This window comes from Coregonus lavaretus (genome assembly GCF_964263955.1).
Source record: "Coregonus lavaretus genome assembly, chromosome: 7".
In the NCBI taxonomy this organism is placed as follows: Eukaryota; Metazoa; Chordata; class Actinopteri; order Salmoniformes; family Salmonidae; genus Coregonus; species Coregonus lavaretus.
The window spans coordinates 60,880,341-60,901,427 of record NC_139994.1 but is presented as its reverse complement, the minus strand read 5'-3'; the positions used below and the strand labels follow the sequence as shown (position 1 = coordinate 60,901,427).

The 21,087-nt window shown below is 42.6% G+C and overlaps 1 protein-coding gene across 1 annotated transcript; it reads right to left on the bottom strand.

Moving 5' to 3' along the window:
* Positions 1–16,321: 16,321 nt before the first annotated feature.
* On the bottom strand, positions 16,322–21,087 carry LOC311131713 (pepsin A-like). Its single transcript, XM_084164819.1, has 9 exons — positions 20,949–21,087; positions 20,666–20,807; positions 19,275–19,392; positions 18,794–18,912; positions 18,246–18,442; positions 17,924–18,040; positions 17,509–17,653; positions 17,034–17,132; positions 16,322–16,603 (listed from the first exon to the last, which is right to left on the bottom strand). The coding sequence occupies exons 1-9, from the start codon at positions 21,005–21,007 to the stop codon at positions 16,466–16,468; spliced, it is 1,134 nt and encodes a 377-aa protein (XP_084020945.1). The 5' UTR covers positions 21,008–21,087; the 3' UTR covers positions 16,322–16,465.

Below are 21,087 nucleotides of genomic sequence, written 5' to 3'. Positions count from 1 at the left end.
CTGCTCATCTTCTGTCCGACGGGATATCTGCGTGGGTGGGACCGCTCATTTAAATAGCCATACTCACGGCAGAATAAATTTAGGACAAACGAAACAGTAATTAAAGACGCAATGCGGGTTTTGTTACATGTTGTAGGCCGCAGTTGGCTAAAGGCTAATGCTAATGCTAAATGTGTGTTGTGTCACATGGTACCTAAAGGCTAATGCTAATGCTAAATGCTAAATGTGTGTTGTGTCACATTGTACCTAAAAGCTAATGCTAATGCTAATTGCTAAATGCTAATTGTGTTGCGTGCTACATGATAACCTTAACCTTAGAGGTCCACTGCGATGGATTCAAGCCTCTTAAACTTGTTTGTATGTGGGTGGAACTGAAAGTTCTACGCAAATGTGAGTTCTGTTATGTGTTATTGTCTGGCTATAGGGGTAAAATAGAGAACTGAGGTAGAACGCTGGCGTTCTATGGTATGGTGAGCATGGGGTTAAGTGGATGTGCGCATGCGCTTGATTTTACGGGGCTAAAACTACGACATGCGGTTATGTGCTAAGCCTACAGAACACGGCATTATTGGTAAGGGTCATAGGTCTTTGGGGTTACCCTGCAGGGGAGGGATAGCCACAGACAGAGGAGAAATTTTAACACGAATCTTCTAGTTGTTACATCGGCGGATGGTTAAAGATGAAACTTGTTTTGTGACCTATTGAATTTATAAATTAGATATATGTTGACGGATTATAATAAATTAAATTAAATGACGATTAAAATAAATAAAATAAAATAAAAAATGTTTTTGAGCGATCTATTTAGTTCTGAGTTTAGTCGTAGAGTGAATAATGTAGAACGAACGAATATTGAATGGTTGGAAATACTCAGTGATTGCATTAACTACTAAAAGCTGTTTCTGTGTCTTTGTTCCCTTGTCATGAGAGACAGGAGAGAGAGAGAGAGAGAGAGAGAGGAGATACAGGAAGTGCTGACGTGACATCACGTGACGAGGCAGAGGATCAGATATCAGGCTAGTTCACAAAATCATCACTTACAAAATATGTGATGTTATGACAATTTTACAAAGGCTTGGCAAATGATTTATTAAAAATTGCATTTTGGAGGCTCTGTGCATCACTGGGGTTTGATTGGAGTTGTGTTGGGAATCAAGGACTGACATTATTCTGTAAATTTAAGATAATTAGGTGTTTATAGAACAAGGGCTTATAGAGCAAGGGGTTACAGGCTTTGTTTTTGGGATTGCTTTGAAGTTGACTAACTTACATTTACTTGCATTTGATGGGTTGTGGTAAGATAGCCAACACTAATTGATAAATTGGTGACATAGGATATAGGAATAAAAATTGGTTTTAATTATTCATGATTTTTTAATTGATTTATTTTAAAAAAAAAAGAAAAAAAAAGCCATAGGCTATACAGTCTAAAATAAAATAATTCACGATAAAGGAATATAAAAGGGTTGATATAAGGAAAAAATAGTAATCCTTTAACTAAAGTAGTGTTAGAAAAACTAATGGCAGAAGTTAGTACACCTTTCTCACATACGGATTCAGCAAAAAGACACCCACCTTATGAGAAGGGAGTAGAGCTTAGGGATGTTTATCCTCAGCTTCCAGTGATCCTCCAGGAGGATGATTGTTGCATCAGAGATGGAGATGAACGAATAATAGATAGAGGACAAGCAGAAATAACGATAAAGATGAATCCAAAACTCCAGAAGGAAGGAAACGAGATGTCTGGAAGAGAAGAGTGAGGTTAAGGAGGATGGAACTTAAAGAAGATGAGGATGATGAAGATGAGGATGATGAAGAGGTCATGGGTGGATATGACTCTGTGATCAGAAGGAAGTTGGCAAGAGAGGAAAGAAGAAGGATACTAGAGATTTGATCTCTGATGGAAGTTGAAGGAAGAAGGATACACGAGATTTGATCTCTGATGAAAGCAAAGATGAAGAAAGCGATGAAGATTTGGAGATTAAGGGTGCTTTATGTTCAAGAGGATTTTATCCTACAATGACTAGCAAAGAAGAAATAGATATATAGACCGATGTTTATCATGCCTGGATAAAGCAAATAGTTTAGAAGAAGTAACACAGCTGAAGATACAGAAGAGGAGAAACTGCTGAGAGGATCCCAAGAATTGGAGAAGAAGAAAGAACAGGACGAAGAAACTCTGAGAAAACTCAATCATACAACGGGTGGAGAAGAGAAGCTTTGGTTATGAAGAATCAGAATGAACCAAATCAACAATCACTGTTACAGCTTCAACTGAACAATATCAAATGCAATTGTACCAGCCAAGGGGGGTACCAAATGTTCCATATCCACAGCCAGTTTCTGGACAGACACAGAATTGGAGAGGAAGAGGACGAGAAGGAGAAATAGAAGGAGGAGGAAGATTTCAGCTACACTTCCAGCAACTTTCAGAAGACTGTTATAATTGTGGACAGATTGGGTACTTTACCTGTGAGTGCAACAAGTCAGGAGGAAAAACAGAGAACATTTTTAAGGAAGATACAGGGGCAATTCAAGATCACCTGTTAGTGCCTAGAAGATACGAAGGGGGGTGTCAGAAGAGAGCATTGATTAGAGAAGAAGACAAAATATCCAACAATTGAAGTAAAAACAACCGACCATTAGAAGTGATGGTGAATAGTGGAAAAACTTATCTGTGTTCAGCCTAAAGAGGTTAAACATATCACTATGTAAAGTTAAAAGGGGAGACTGTTATTCGGGGTTACATTCTTACACCAAGAGATTTCAGGCTAGGCTAAAAGGGTGTTTAGTCGTTTTGCCAAGTCTGTGTGTAAAATAAGTCAGAAGCAGGTGGGGACTTTCCCAATCACATATCCTAAAAATTGGTAGTAAAGGGATTTTGTGAATAAATCAGTGGGAAAAGGTTTTTAAAGGATAGGAGGAAAAGAATAGATTAAAAAGTTAGGAGAACTAGGTTGAAGGAACTCTAAGACAGTAAGCTAAGTTTCAAAGTTAGTAGTAAGAGAGAGAACAGTGGTGAAGGACATGTTAGAGTTTAGTGGGAAGATATGGTAGGAGTTTAGATCTGTTAGGAGCAGATGCATTGAGAAAGTATGTGTTGCTGAATAATAAGAGAAGATTGAGGGTGATTGAGTATCTATATTTACAGTTTCCAGCAGGAAGTAGGTGTATTTGTTATAATCAAAAGTTTGAAAGTTTAGAGGTAGGACTGAGAGTGGGAAAAAGTGACACTAGTGGTGATAGATGGAAGTACAAGCAAAGACAACTTTTCTTTGGGGAAAAACTAGAAGTAACTAAGGACATTAACACTTCAGTCTATTAAAACAACAGTGAGAAGCAATTTAACTCTTTCAACATTGATAGTTATTAAAGCCATAAATATATCGCATTTGATTATAAGGGAACCAAGAGCTCCAGCACCCATTTTAGGGGAACGCTGTTTTTTTAGGGTTAGGATGGTGACGTTCCTCCCACATAGAGAGATAATTAGGGAGAAGAAGTATTGTTATCAGGACCAGAAGTAGAAGCTGTTGCACCTAGTCAAAGGAGGTATTATTTTGCGTAATGTCACAGATAAAGATCAGGGAGAATATATGTGTACTTATCTAGTGCAAGCATTAAGATTTGTTCAGCTTCCATAGTCACCGAGGGAGTTCAGGAGGAGTAGATTACAGTAGTCACTCCAACAGTGAATAATACACATAGGATATTGGTAGCTTTCCCACTAGAAGGAATTAAGGGTGTTAATTCATCAACTAAATCAACTACGTTAATGGTAACTTTGGGAAGGGATTAATGATACGATGGCAATAGCAGATGTAGGAAGTATGGCATCGACAACAACTTTTCTGAAATTAAAGGGGTAGCAAGAAGGACTTAAAATTGGAGAACAGATAGTAGTAGAGAGCAATATAGATTCATCTGAAATAGTGGAGGAGACTATCATGGAGGACAGGATGAGGTCTTTGATTTTAATGACAGACAAGGAGAGGTATCTGATCAGTACCGCTCGTTAGGGGAGAGAGAAACTAAAGGGAGTGGTTTGATTCTTCTGTTGTGAAGATTAGAGATAGATGGGCAGATTCCAGCAGCTCATTCTGTAAGATCAGTGAGGAATCTTGAGGGTCCATGTCTGGTGAGAATTCCAGCACCAAACATGTTAGAGACGGTCGTTCGACCTCTATCAAGTATGTGTCAATCTTATGCTTTGTCATGACTGTTGTATCATCAACAACAATCAGTAACAGATAAAATAATGTCGTTGTCAAAACATTTGTTTAAGCCTAGGGTTAGGTGGTATTGGGTTAAGTGAATTAACTTGGGTGCATTTGTTAGATGGGAAGAAAAATCAGGTAACAGCGTAACTGAAGCATTTGAGGTGTAACCATTGAGGGCTAAAAGTTCTTTGTTCTAATAAAACATATGAGGTAAGGGGTATGTTTATGGGAATATCAGATTGTGATGTTATATGCATGACCTTAAGGGTAGTAATGAGAAATATGTTACTTTTTATCTACCAGTTAGTAGGAACAGCAGGACTTTGATGGTTAAAAGATTAGCTTTTGCCTGACAATGTGACTATGGGGAATTTTAGAGATATTTGGAGGGTTTGTGGTGATAAAGCATATACATTCTTACCCTATGGATAGACAGGATGTTGTTACATGTCAACGTTGAAGCTTCCATATGAGGTTTCTACCATTATAAGAGGGGTAGCACCGGACACAAATCTGAAGCTATATTTGAAATTGGATGAAAAGAGACATGGCTACATGTCATAGTCTTCAAGCCTATCATTGAAGGATAAGTCTAAGGGAGAAGGGGGGACTTTTTCCATGGTATGGTGTAACATTTGGGAGATCTGAGAAGTCTTGGTTGCAAGATCAGTTAGGCCAGTAGGGGCAGTGATGGGTTACATTTTAATGGCAGCTTTGATAACACTGTGTGTGATGTTTGTAATATGTTACTGACCTTTGAGAAAGCTATGATATTGAGATAGGTTGGAGAGTGATGCCTGGAGACAACCCTCAGATGCCGGTGTTGACGGTTCCTGATCTGGAGGAAGATGGACAAGTGGAACTGAATGCATAAATATCATTTTTTTTATGAGTTGATGATTTTTCAAAAAAAAAAAAAAAAAAAAATTCAATATTGGTGTAATTTGTAGTATGATTTATGAATCAAAGGGGGGAATGGGTTTATGTGATTCATACATCATTTATATATCATTTTTATATTCTTATGTGATATTGAGGTTTAATTTGAAAATGTTGTTTTGCAAAAGATACTGTTTGGTCGTTTCTTTTCTTTTCTTCCAGAAGCATTTGGGGGAACATGTGACTCAAACAAGGACAATATGGACAATATGAAAGGACAATATAACTGGAGGAGATGAAACAAGGAGGGTGTGGAAAGATTCCGATTCCATCATCAACAATCCATTGGAAGAGGAGACTACGGAGGAGATTAAGTGTAGTGGACTACATTCCAGTGTCTGCAATGAAATATAGACATGTGTAATACATAATTTGTGTCATATTCTTAGGGATTAATTTTTGTAGAATGATGTTTGATGTCATTGAATACATGTGAGGATCTTAGATGTTTTTGTTTATTTCGTGAATGCTTAGGGACAGGGAAGTCTAGGCAGGGAGAGGTTCACTTTAAGGTCCAATGGGTTGACCAGCCTTAACAGTGGATATTTTTGGATAGGATTTTGTTTGCAGGGGCTTACATGTGTATTTAATTGCATCATAGTTTCAAATGCATTTACATGGTTTATGAGGTTATCTGGAGTACCGAAGGTGGTTGCCTGGGGCAGAGGGACCGTGAGAGAATTTTACTGTCTTGATTGATGGATGGAAGGTTGCCGGACAGTTTTTCGCTCTTACACTCCATAGAGATTTGTTCATATTTCATAGTAATGTATTCACACTTCATAAACAGTTATTTCATAGAAAGGTATTTACACTCTAGAGGAGAATGTTTTTGGTTTAAGGTTAAAGATACTCAATAAGATAAATTGTTACTAGTCATAATCCTATTCTGTTTGTTTTCGAGACGTTTAGTTCGTCTCGAAGGGGGGAAATGTAGTGTATTAAGATTATGTCTTTGTTAAATGTTTTTCATGAAGAAATGGAATGTTGTTTATGTTAGTATCAAGAGGGAATGTTTTAGGTGTAACGCCACATACAACAGACAGGAAGTGTGTTGTAGACAGGGGAGACTGGTGATTGGCCAGAAGAGGGAGCATCATTGTTTATAAATAGGGGGGAAAACGAAGGAGAGGGCAGAACGAGCAGCCATTCTGAGGCGTCGCTCTCCGGGTGTCATGTCACCTGTCACTTATGCTGAAAGCTTGTGATCTGAAATAAACTTATGATCAAGGATTCAGTATGAGCAGACTCCTTTGTTTATCAGCACTAATTGCCACCACTCACTCGATACGACACTAGCTCACTACGTTAAGACAGACCGTTCCTCAACAGACAGTCACTGCTCCATCATGATGTACAGTCGTGGTCAAAAGCTTTGAGAATGACACAAATATTAATTTTCACAAAGTCTGCTGCCTCAGTTTTTATGATGGCAATTTGCATATACTCCAGAATTTTATGAAGAGTGATCAGATGAATTGCAATTAATTGCAAAGTCCCTCTTTGCCATGAAAATGAATTTAATCCCCAAAAAACCCTGCCCTGCCACAAAAGGACCATCTGACATCATGTCAGTGATTCTCTCGTTAACACAAGTGAGAGTGTTGACGAGGACAAGGCTGGAGATCACTCTGACATGCTGATTGAGTTAGAAAAACAGACTGGAAGCTGTAAAAGGAGGGTGGTGCTTGAAATCATTGTTCTTCCTCTGTTAACCATGGTTACCTGCAAGGAAACACGTGCCGTCATCATTGCTTTGCACAAAAAGGGCTTCACAGGCAAGGATATTGCTGCTAGTAAGATTGCACCTAAATCAACCATTTATCGGATCATCAAGAACTTCAAAGGAAGAGGTTCAATTGTTGTGAAGAAGGCTTCAGGGTGCCCAAAAAAGTCCAGCAAGCGCCAGGACCGTCTCCTAAAGTTGATTCAGCTGCGGGATTGGGGCACCACTAGTGCAGAGCTTGCTCAGGAATGGCAGCAGGCAGGTGTGAGTGCATCTGCACGCACAGTGAGGCGAAGACTTTTGGAGGATGGCCTGGTGTCAAGAAGGGCAGCGAGGAAGCCACATCTCTCCAGGAAAAACATCAGGGACAGACTGATATTCTGCAAAAGGTACAGTGATTGGACTGCTGAGGACTGGGGTAGAGTCATTTTCTCTGATGAATCCCCTTTCCAATTGTTTGGGGCATCTGGAAAAAAGCTTGTCCGGAGAAGAGAAGGTGAGCGCTACCATCAGTCCTGTGTCATGCCAACAGTAAAGCATCCTGAGACCATTCGTGTGTGGGGTTGCTTCTCAGCCAAGGGAGTTTTGCCTAAGAACACAGCCATGAATAAAGAATGGAACACATCCTCCGAGAGCAACTTCTCCCAAACATCCAAGAACAGTTTGGTGACGAACAATGCCTTTTCCAGCATGATGGAGCACCTGGCCATAAGGCAAAAGTGATAACTAAGTGGCTCGGGGAACAAAACATCGACATTTTGGGTCCATAGCCAGGAAACAACCCAGACCTTAATCCCATTGAGAACTTGTGGTCAATCCTCAAGAGGTGGGTGGACAAACAAAAACCCACAAATTCTGACAAACTCCAAGCATTGATTATGCAAGAATGGGCTGCCATCAGTCAGGATGTGGCCCAGAAGTTAATTGACAGCATGCCAGGGTGGATTGCAGAGATCTTGAAAAAGAAGGGTCAACACTGACTCTTTGCATAAACTTAATGTAATTGTCAATAAAAGCCTTTGACACTTATGGAATGCTTGTAATTATACTTCAGTATACCATAGTAACATCTGGCAAAAATATCTAAAAACACTGAAGCAGCGAACTTTGTGAAGACCAATACTTGTGTCATTCTCAAAACTTTTGACCACGACTGTAGTCCTATAACCTAGCTCACTAAGGTAAGACAGAAAGTTCCTAATTAGACAGTCACTGCTCCATCATGTGCTTGCCAGACAGAAACCGATCCATGCTTAGTTGACCGATCCATGCTTAATTTACCGATCAATGCTTAGTTGACCGATCCATGCTTAGTTGACCGATCCATGCTTAGTTGACCGATCCATGCTTAGTTTACCTGTGCACACAAGGACCAGTAGAGACATGCTATGGTCTGCATGAATAGGAATATATCTAGTTTCTGTCTATGAGCAGCCTGTCTGTCACCTCAGGTACAGGTGTTGAAGTCATCTGACTCAAAAATTGTGACCTTTCACGTGTCTGAGACCGAAGAGACCCTGGTGCAGGAGGTACATATATGGCATATATTATTTTGTATTATTCTGATATATTTAAGCAATAAGGCCCGAGGGGGTGTGGTAAATGGCCAATATACCACGGCCAGGAGGTGCAGGAGGGTTATGAGGCGTGGACCAATGAGAATGGAGAGATCACCCAGGTGGTCATCCAGGACTACGAGGGGGCAGAAGGCTTCAGTGTGTTGGAACAGGTGGAAAAAGCTACAGAGGAGATCCACAGCACCGGACCTGAATACAGGTACAATCAACCACATCAGTCAGCTACAACACCATGGTCTCACCTGGGTTGTGTTCAGTACGGCAATGGAAAACAAAAACCTCTGCTGTCATTGGACAAGTTCAGGCAGTACTCCCCTGTTTTCACTGTGTTCCAATGTGTGTGTGTGTGTGTTGTGTTTTCAGCAGTGGCGAGGAGAGTCCCCAGCCCATGGAGGAAGAGGAGGAGGGAACAAAAATAGTCAGAGAGAACGGAGAGAAGTCCTACATGACCTCCCGCCTGGGAGACGGGGTGCTGCAGCAGAACAGAGAGAAGTCCTACCTGACCTCCGGGCTAGGAGACGGGGTGCTGAAGCAGGTCCAGGTAAGCCTGAACAGAACCACCACATCCATAGCTCCATCTATTCATTTGAGTGGTTACATTTATCCAGTCCCATCGCTCAGCTGTATACCAAACCATGTGGTCAGGATTGTGGCTTTTAGGTTCTGTTCAGTTGAACAGAAGATGGCTGAGAGGTCATCAGAGTGGCCATTTGTACGGTTACACTAGACCGGCTATTCCCAAACTGGGGGTAAGGGCAATGCCGTTGGGGGTATGCCAAATAAAAATGTGATTCACATTTTCAAACAGTCCATTTAGATTTTCCAACGGGGCTATACATTTGGGTAATGTTTTTTTTTCTCGCCTGAGTAGCCTCGTCTCACTGCCAAAAATAAAATTAAACCATCTAGTGTTCATCGAAATAACAACACAATGTCAAATACAGGTAGCCTAGTCAAATAATTAATATCCAATCACATTAACCGTTACTCTCTCGCGGGAATTCCATTAACGGTCCGTATGTAGCCAAACATAGCTGCTGCTCATTCCTTTTGCTCGAAAATTCATAATTTTTTTTTAAAAGTGAGGCCCGCGTCCATAGAGACACATACCAGCTCTACTGGTAGTACTACTTCCAGGAGTACTACACCTGCACCTGTCGATGACACAAGTTGTTCTGCTTCCACGAGCACATCCAATGTTAGCATCAGTTATTCTACATTTGTTGCTAGCCCAGCTAGCATGGACACTGACAGTTGTGAATCTGATGCAGGCGAAGAGCTACTGCCCCCTTACCCGGGAAAGCACTGAACAACAGACAGGGACGAAGAGGCGCAAATATGATGAGAACTACATTGATTTGGGGTTCACTTATATTGGGAGTAGTGCCTTTCCTCAGCCACGGTGTGATATATGTGCTAAAGTACTATCTCACAACTCGATGAAACCTTCATTCTTGCGCAGACATTTTGAAAGGAAACATGCCAATTTGAAAAATAAGCCACGGGAGTATTTTAAGCGAGAATTAAGACGACTTTCGAGTAGTAAGACATGTATAAAAGCAACATTAACCATGAATATGAAGGGGCTAGAAGCGTCTTAAATGGTGAGCTACCGAGTGGCTAAGACAGGCAAGCCCCATATTATTGTAGAGGACTTAATTATTCCAGCTGCCGCGGATATGGCTGGGACAATGCATGAGGAAAAGGCCCAAAAAACTATACAGACAATGCCTTTATCAAACAACACTGTTTCACGACGCATCAGTGACATGGCAGGAGATGTTTTTAAACAATTACTGTTTCACATACAAGCCAGTGAATTCTATGCGTTACAGCTGGATGAGTCAGCAGACGTGGCGGGCCTGGCACAGCTCCTGGTATATGTCCGTTACGTTTATGTGGGGTCAATTAAGGAAGACATCCTCTTCTACAAACCACTGGAAACCAGGACAACAGGAGAGGGTATTTTGAAAGTACTGGACAGCTTTGTGACATCAAATGGACTTTGGTGGTCAAGATGTGTTGGTATCTGTACTGAAGGCGCAAAAGCCATGACAGGGAGACATAGTGGAGTTCAGGCAGTTGCTCCCGACGCCACTTGGGTACACTGCAGCATCCACCGAGAGGCTCGTGCTGACGAGGGAATGCCTGACAGCTTGATAGACGTTTTGGACACTACAGTGAAAATGGTTAACTTTGTTAAAGCAAGGCCCCTGAACTCTCGTGTATTTTCTGCATTATGCAATGATATGGACAGCGACCATGTAACGCTTTTACAATATACAGAAGTGCGCTGGTTATCAAGGGGCAAAGTATTGACACGTTTTTTTTTAAATTGAGAGACGAGCTTAAAGTTTTCTTTACAGACCATCATTTTCACTTGTCTGACCACTTGCATGATGACGAGTTTCTCACACGACTGGCCTATCTGGGTGATGTTTTTTCTGGCCTGAATGATCTGAATCTAGGATTACAGGGACTCTCCGCAACTATATTCAATATGTGGGACAAAAGTGAGGCTATGATTAAGAAGTTGGAGCTCTTCTCTGTCTACATTAACAAGGACAACACACAGGTCTTTCCATCATTGTATGATTTTTTGTGTGCAAATGAACTCAAGCTTATGGACAACGTCAAATGTGATATAGAGAAGCACCTAAGTGAGCTGGGTGCGCAATTACGCAGTTACCTTCCCCAAACGGACGACACAAACCACTGGATTCGTTATCCCTTTCATGTCCTGCCTCCAGTCCACTTACTGATATCTGAACAAGAGAGCCTCATCGAATTGTCAAACTGTTACAGACCCATATCCATCCTGCCCTGCCTTTCGAAAGTTTTTGAAAGCCAAGTTGACAAACAGATCACCGACCATTTCGAATCCCACCGTACCTTCTCCGCTATGCAATCCGGTTTCCGAGCTGGTCATGGGTGCACTTCAGCCACGCTCAAGGTCCTAAACGATATTATAACCGCGATCGATAATAGACAGTACTGTGCAGCCGTCTTCATCGACCTGGCCAAGGCTTTCGACTCTGTCAACCACCGCATTCTTATTGGCAGACTAAATAGCCTTGGTTTCTCAAATGACTGCTTCGCCTGGTTCACCAACTACTTCTCAGATAGAGTTCAATGTGTCAAATCGGAGGGCCTGTTGTCTGGACCTATGGCAGTCTCTATGGGGGTGCCACAGGGTTCAATTCTTTGGCCGACTCTTTTCTCCGTGTATATCAATGATGTCGCACTTGCTGGTGACTCTCAGATCCACCTCTACGCAGACGACACCATTTTGTATACATCTGGCCCTTCATTGGACACTGTGTTAACAAACCTCCAAACGAGCTTAAATGCCATAAAACAATCCTTCAGTAGCCTCCAACTGCTCTTAAACACTAGTAAAACTAAATGCATGCTCTTCAACCGAACGCTGCTTGCACCCGCCCACCCGACTAGAATCACTACTCTCGACGGGTCTGACCTAGAGTATGTGGACAACTACAAATACCTAGGTGTCTGGTTAGACTGTAAACTCTCCTTCCAGACTCACATTAAGAATCTCCAATCCAAAGTTAAATCTAGAATCGGTTTCCTATTTCGCAACAAAGCCTCCTTCACTCATGCTGCCAAACATGCCCTCGTAAAACGGACTATCCTACCAATCCTTGACTATGGCGATGTCATTTACAAAATAGCCTCCAACACTCTACTCAGCAAATTGGATGTAGTCTATCACAGTGCCATCCGTTTTGTCTCCAAAGCCCCATATACTACCCACCACTGTGACCTGTACGCTCTTGTTGGGTGGTCCTCACTACATATTCGTCGCCAAACCCACTGGCTCCAGGCCATCTATAAATCACTGCTAGGCAAATCCCCGCCTTATCTTAGCTCATTGGTCACCATAGCAACACCCACCCGTAGTATGCGCTCCAGCAGGTATATCTCACTGGTCATCCCCAAAGCCAACACCTCCTTTGGCCGCCATTCCTTCCAGTTCTCTGCTGCCAATGACTGGAACAAATTGCAAAAATCTCTGAAGCTGGAGACACTTATCTCCCTCACTAACTTTAAGCATCAGTTGTCAGAGCACCTTACCGATCACTGCACCTGTACACAGCCCATCTGAAATTAGCCCGCCCAACTACCTCATCCCTATATTGTTATTTATTTTGCTCATTTGTACCCCAGTATCTCTATTTGCACATCATCACTTGCTATCATCTATCATTCCAGTGTTAATACTAATTGTAATTATTTTGCACTATAGCCTATTTATTGCCTTACCTCCATAACTTGCTACGTTTGCACACACTGTATATATATTTTGTTGTATTTTTGAGTTTATGTTTTGTTTTACCCCATATGTAACTCTGTTGTTGTTTTTATCGCACTGCTTTGCTTTATCTTGGCTAGGTCACAGTTGTAAATGAGAACTTGTTCTCAACTGGCTTACCTGGTTAAATAAAGGTGAAATTAATTGTTATTGTTTTTTAATCGAAATTGCAACAAGCGGTTCTGTGAAAGTTGAATTTAATCAGAAGCCACTGCCAGATTTCTGGATAGGGCTGCTTTCAGGGTATCCTGCCTTGGCAAATCACGCTGTTAAGACACTGATGCTCTTTGCAACCACGTACCTATGTGAGAGTGGATTCTCGGCCCTCACTAGCATGAAAACTAAATACAAGCACAGTGTGTGTGGGAAATGAGCTCTCCCTCGCCCTCCATTTGGCAAATCTGACCATAACTCTATCCTCCTGATTCCTGCTTATAAGCAAAAACTGAAGCAGGAAGCACCAGTGACTCGGCTAATAAAAAAGTGGTCAGATGACGCAGATGCTAAGCTACAGGACTGTTTTGCTAGCACAGACTGGAACATGTTCAGGGATTCTTCAGACAGCATTGAGGAGTACACCACATCAGTCACTGGCTTCATCAATAAGTGCATCGATGATGTCGTCCCCACAGTGACCGTACGTACATACCCCAACCAGAAGCCATGGATTACAGGAAACATCCGCACTGAGCTAAAGGGTAGAGCTGCCGCTTTCAAGGAACGGGACTCTAACCCGGACGCTTATAAGAAATCCCGCTATGACCTCCGACGAACCATCAAACAGGCAAAGAGTCAATACAGGTCTAAGATTGAATCATACTACACTGGCTCTGACGCTCGTCGGATGTGGCAGGGCTTGAAAACTATTACAGACTACAAAGGGAAGCACAGCCGCGAGCTGCCCAGTGACACAAGCCTACCAGACGAGCTAAACCACTTCTATGCTCGCTTCGAGGCAAGCAACACTGAAGCATGCATGAGAGCACCAGCTGTTCCGGACGACTATGTGATCACGCTCTCCGTAGCCGATGTGAGTAAGACTTTTAAGCAGGTCAACATTCACAAGGCCGCAGGGCCAGACGGATTACCAGGACGTGTACTCCGAGCATGTGCTGACCAACTGGCAAGTGTCTTCACTGACATTTTCAACATGTCCCTGACTGAGTCTGTAATACCAACATGTTTCAAGCAGACCACCATAGTCCCCGTGCCCAAGAACTCTAAGATAACCTGCCTAAATGACTACCGACCCGTGGCACTGACGTCTGTAGCCATGAAGTGCTTTGAAAGACTGGTCATGGCTCACATCAACAGCATAATCCCAGAAACCCTAGACCCACTCCAATTTGCATACCGCCCCAACAGATCCACAGATGATGCAATCTCTATCGCACTCCACACTGCCCTTTCCCACCTGGACAAGAGGAACACCTACGTGAGAATGCTATTCATTGACTACAGCTCAGCATTCAACACCATAGTGCCCTCAAAGCTCATCACTAAGCTAAGGATCCTGGGACTAAACACCTCCCTCTGCAACTGGATCCTGGACTTCCTGACGGGCCGCCCCCAGGTGGTAAGGGTAGGTAACAACACATCTGCCACACTGATCCTCAACACGGGGGCCCCTCAGGGGTGCGTGCTCAGTCCCCTCCTGTACTCTCTGTTCACCCATGACTGCATGGCCAGGCACGACTCCAACACCATCATTAAGTTTGCCGACGACACAACAGTGGTAGGCCTGATCACCGACAACGATGAGACAGCCTATAGGGAGGAGGTCAGAGATCTGGCCGTGTGGTGCCAGGACAACAACCTCTCCCTCAACGTGACCAAGACAAAGGAGATGATTGTGGACTACAGGAAAAAAAGAGGACTGAGCACGCCCCCATTCTCATCGACGGGGCTGTAGTGGAACAGGTTGAGAGCTTCAAGTTCCTTGGTGTCCACATCACCAACGAACTATCATGGTCCAAACACACCAAGACAGTCGTGAAGAGGGCACGACAAAGCCTATTCCCCCTCAGGAGACTAAAAAGATTTGGCATGGGTCCTCAGATCCTCAAAAAATTCTACAGCTGCACCATCGAGAGCATCCTGACTGGTTGCATCACCGCCTGGTATGGCAACTGCTTGGCCTCTGACCGCAAGGCACTACAGAGGGTAGTGCGTACGGCCCAGTACATCACTGGGGCAAAGCTCCCTGCCATCCAGGACCTCTATACCAGGCGGTGTCAGAGGAAGGCCCTCAAAATTGTCAAAGACTCCAGTCACCCTAGTCATAGACTGTTCTCTCTGCTACCGCACGGCAAGCGGTACCGGAGTGCCAAGTCTAGGTCCAAAAGACTTCTCAACAGCTTCTACCCCCAAGCCATAAGACTCCTGAACAGCTAATCATGGCTACCCGGACTATTTGCACTGCCCCCCCACCCCATCCTTTTTACGCTGCTGCTACTCTGTTAAGTATTTATGCATAGTCACTTTAACTCTACCCACATGTACATATTACCTCAACTAGCCGGTGCCCCCGCACATTGACTATGCAACGGTACCCCCCTGTATATATAGCCTCCCTACTGTCACTTTATTCTATTGTATATATAGCCTCCCTACTGTCACTTTATTTTTTACTTCTGCTCTTTTTTTTCTCAACACTTTTTTGTTGTTGTTTTATTCTTACTTTTTTTGTTTAAAATAAATGCACTGTTGGTTAAGGGCTGTAAGTAAGCATTTCACTGTAATGTCTGCACCTGTTGTATTCGGCGCATGTGACCAATAAAATTTGATTTGATTTGATTTGATTTGATTTAAGACTGAGACTCTCTCCAATACAACCCAACATTGCAGAGTTATGTGCATCCTTCTCATTAATCTGTGGTGAGTTTTTCACAATTTTTGATGAACAAATAAGATTTTATATGTAAGATGGATAAATAAAGAGAAAAATTATTGATTATTATAATATTATTATTTGTGCCCTGGTACTATAAGAGCTCTTTGGTACTTCCCACGAGCCGGGTTGGGACAAAAACTCACACTCATTCATATGTTTAATAAATGTATCATATAGTGTGTGTGTGGCAGGCTTACAATGACGGCAAAAAAACAACATTTGAGAGTGCGCTGCCCCTGGTGCTAGAGGGGGTACGCTGCTGGAGGTTGAACGTTTGAAGTATGGGTATGGGACTATAAAAGGTTTAGGAACCCCCCCCCAAAAAAGTGTATAGATTGTATTCTATTCTGTTCCTATCTTTTTCTTACATTAAGAGGTTCCACAAGAGGATAGTTTCACTTCAGGGAGAAAGAGCTATAGACAACCAAACACACTTTATTTGCAATGATAACATGTATTTTATTCATTTGCAGCTGTGCACATTTCACAATCTACAACATTTCCTGAACAAAGCCAATTTTAGCGATTTAATCACATATATAACATAACTGGAAGACTTAGGCCTAGATTCAATCCAGACTTTGGAAGATCTGCGCTATAGTATGATTTAGATTTAAAGGCCATGTTCTCGCGTTAGCAGAGACTGCATTCACGGTAAATGCTGCATATATCGGCTCAATCATAAATTACTTTTCAATTTCAATCCCACTTCTAGCCCTTAAGGATCTTTGGGATCAATGGATCTCTGTAGATCTAGTGGATCTCTCAATGGATATCTTACGCAGCCTGGGCCAGACCGACACTGTTGTTCTGCCTGTCAAAGATGGCATAGTATTGCCTGATGAAGACATCTCCAAGGATCCAGAGCTGCTGAGTTCCACCATTTCCAAAACCAGTCATGCAGCCGTTGGAGTTCTACAGAGATAGAGAGAGGAAGAGGAGGAAAATCATGCATATGAGGCCCTTTGCTCCTAGGATCTAAAAGAAAGTCAAGTCTCAGATGTACAGGTGCTCTGATGAAGGAGCTTGCTCTGAAACACATCAGCATTACAGATCAGATAGGGCAGATAGGTTGTATGTAACAACATGTATTTCAGTAGACTACCTGGGAGGTCATAGGTTATATGTGACAACATGTATTTCAGTAGACTACCTGGGAGGTCATAGGTTATATGTAACAACATGTATTTCAGTAGACTACCTGGGAGGTCATAGGTTGTATGTAACAACATGTATTTCAGTAGACTACCTGGGAGGTCATAGGTTATATGTAACAACATGTATTTCAGTAGACTACCTGGGAGGTCATAGGTTATATGTAACAACATGTATTTCAGTAGACTACCTGGGAGGTGTAGGCGGAGGCAGAGATGGTGAAGGCGTTTCCGTTGAGGGTGAAGGTCACCTCGGGCATGCTGGGAATGTTGTTGCAGTTCACGGTGGCCTAGGAGAGGAATAAAAATGTTCTAGTTTATTCTGTGGTTGATTACATTTGACATTTTAGTCATTTAGAAGACGCTCTTATCCAGAGCGACTTACAGTTAGTGAGTGCATACATTGATCAAAGGGGAGGCAGTGATTGAGGGAAAAAACAACAATGAGAACAGATGTATACCCTTTTCACACAACCATGCCGCCCCGACCACAACTGGTTAAGATATTTGCTCTTCCCACTTGTTCTTTTTAACACGGTCGTTCCAACAACTAACAAGACCAGGCAGCTTAGTGCAGCTTGGTTTGGCTGGGCTTGGTTCCGCTCAGTAGTGTGAAAAGCCTTATAGTTGGACATGTCTGTACCAGTCAGTGTGTGTGTGACTCACATCTCCATACTGGTCAGTGGTGGCTCCGACCCAGCTGTTCATGTTGTTGATGTCACTGGTTGGCCCGACGATCTGGGAGGTACCAGTATCTATGATAGCCTGACAGCCACCATTGCAAGCCACTGTGTTGCCGTTGATGGTAACACTGGAAGGACAAATATTAGCTGAGGTTACATGTTCTTCCTATATTTGGTTTGATGTATATTTCTTGCTGTTGGGTTTTTGTTGTGAGCAAATAAACATGAACTTGCTAAGTGCACAGCAAGATTTTGTCATAGGCTTCAGACTGGAAGTAGGCATGTTCATTTTATGTACTGTTCCAATGTGTTCTGGGTAATGGCATGAAGGGATGATACATGAATATTGGTATGGATATGGACCAGGATATGGGCTCTGTGTGGACTAGTGTACCTACCTGTCCATGTTTATCTGCCAGTAGGTCTCGGAGGACAGGGGGATCCAGGTGATCTGTCCGGTGTAGTAGTTAGACTCGATGTCACCGAATGACACCACACTACCCTCTGCTGAGTTTCTATTAGAGGAGGAGAAAAGGTCAACAAGGTTGTTTAATCATCAACACATTTTGAAATGGATGTCACCTCTCCTTCAAAGACAATTAAAGCAGTTGTATAATTGTATTTAATATAAAATCACTGGTACATTCTTATTTATTAATATCACAACTAAGAGAAAATGCCACCTCCCATCCAGGTGTATTTGTACAGTTACTATGTTACCCGCTCAGGTAGACAGAGAAGAGGTTCTGGGACACCAGGCCCTGGGTCATCATGTTGTCAAAGACGGGTGTGGCCCCAGAGGCTGCCAGGTTGGGGAAAGCCAGGCCCAGGATACCGTCGGCAACCATGTTGGCCATGAAGGGAGCCTCGGTCTGACTGGCACCAAAGATCTGCTGAGTCACAGAGATACCTCCCACCTGGAAACACAGAACAGCAGGCATCAGTCACTGGGCACCATAGAAATAGAATTACTAGAATGGGTTTTCCCATTCAAGTCAGTTGTTTGGTGATGTGTGGACCGGAGGCCATATTGAGTGTACCCAAAATAGTAATTATATTTCTTTGCTGAATCTACTGGAGTCAGTAACTAATATGCTTGGGTATTGTTTATAGCCTGTGATGTTATAAAATGGGACCGTTAGGGGAGGACGGGTGCTGAGTGGAATATTATTTGGGGGTTGTATTGTATGTAATGTACAGTATGTTGTATTTGAAAGTGTCAATAAAAAATGTATCACAATAATGTGTAGCTAGCTACATTTACATACTGAAACAGTGTCGTATGCCAGCTGTCCAGTCATGCTGCCAGTTCCGTACTGAATGGAAACAGGCTTGTTGGCCCATGAGAAGGTGCTAGACTGGGCAGGGTTGAATTCAGCATGGTTCTCTATTCAAAACATGAACATCTTCATTAAGTACACACCATGCCATTGCAAAACTGAACATTCATTTCTTCGTTGGTATTGAGCTATTTTCCACAATCCACGCTCTAAATGGGACAATACAAAAATACATTCCTCCTATTCTATTGTTTCATTGTGTTGAGCGAACCCCTTTATGCTGTAAATCTCAAGGTGCTCCCCTCAGCCCATAACCTCAACCCACAACCAAGTCTCCCATTCTCTGGCTAGGTACTCAATATGAAACAGTTTTTTGCAACTCTGTCACAAGAGACTACTCAGAAACAATTTGAAATATAGCTATTCTCCAACGTCAACAGTATTCTCCAGACCCCTACAATATACTCACGGCAGGCTGGGCTGGAGCAGTAGGTGGAGGGAACCCACAGGTTGGAGGAGCCAGTGTCAAAGATGACGTTGAAGGACTGAGGAGGGGTTCCAATGGAGATCACACCATAGTAGGACAACTGCAGAGAGACGTTGAAACAGAGATGTACTGTAAGTCAGGGTCACACAAGTGAACTTTTCAGAGTACTATGAAGAAACAGGCATTTGTCTAACTATATAGCTAGTTACATGTCAAGAAGCATGGCTATATGCTCAACTCTAAGCTCATAATTAATTTGATCATGCCAGTGAACATTTTATTTAAGCAAGACATGAACACAAACTGTAGAGTCAATGGGTTCAAATTATGTAGTCACAATATCCAACATGTAATGACATTTTTGAAACAATAATCATATAGTCTATAGACTAGCCTGGTCCCAGGTCTGTTTGTGTTGTATACAGTGCATTTGGATGGTGCCAGGTTTCCTCCAGACGTGACGTTTGGCATTCAGGCCAAAGAGTCCAGTCTTGGTTTCATCAGACCAGAGAATCTTGTTTCTCATGGTCTGATAGTCTTTAGATGCCTTTTGGCAAACTCCAAGCAGGCTGTCATGTTCCTTTTACTGAGGAGTGTCTTCCGTCTGGACACTCTACCCTAAAGGCCTGATTGGCTCTGTCAGAGTGACCATCGGGTTTTTGGTCACCTCCCTGACCAAGGCCCTTCTCCCCAATTGCTCAGTTTGGCCTGGCGGCCAGCTCTAGGAAGAGTGTTGGTGTTTCCAAACATCTTCAATTTAAGAATGATGGAGGCCACTGTGTTCTTGGGGACCTTCAATGCTGCAGAAATGTTTTGGTACCGTTCCCCAGATCTGTGCCTCGACACAATCCTGTCTCGGAGCTCTACGGATAATTCCTTTGAACTCATGGCTTGGTTTTTCCTCTGACATGCACTGTCAACTGTGGGATAGTATATGGACAGGTGTGTACCTTTCCAATCAATTTAATTTACCACAGGTGGACTCCAATCATGTTGTAGAAATATCTCAAGGATGATCAATGGAAACAGGATGCACCTGAGCTCAATTTCAAGTCTCTTAGCAAAGGGTCTGAATACTTATCTATATAAAGGATTAGAAAACGAAACAAAAAAAAACATATATATATATACATTTGCAAAATAAAATAAAATGTTTTCGCTTTGTCATTATGGGGACAATTGTTATTTAATCAATTTTAGAATTAGGCTGTAACGTCATACATTTTTGAAAAAGTCAAGGGGTCTGAATACTTTCCGTTCCGAATGCACTGTAGACAACTCCCTTGGTCATTGACTATACAGCAAAAACAGATCTGGGATCAGTCACCAGGCTAATACAGTATATCACCATACTGGTTCTGTCTCTGCCTTACATCAGCGTCGTTGGTCATAGCCTCATCACCGGTCTGGTAGAACTTGGCCATAGGGTTGTAGGGGAACTTCAGCCTGGTCTCCTCCCATATACCCTTCTCCATCAGGGTCTCTCTGGCAGTCTTCCCCTTGATCAGAGAGATCCTAAAAACACACAATCACCTTTATTCGCCAATTACATGTACCAGGAATTTGACCTGGTGAAATGGTGCTGACAACCATAAACAGAATATTCAGACAGAAAATAAAATTAAAAAAGAAGAGTAGAACAGGACTGGGACTTACTTGGTATTACACTCGGAGAGGACCACTAGGGCACACAGGACGACAGCCCACTTCATCATGGTTGCTTCTGGTTCTTCTTGGACTCAGTGATTGAAGTTAGAGTAGGAGAACCCAGGCCTTATATACAGTTATCCTGTAC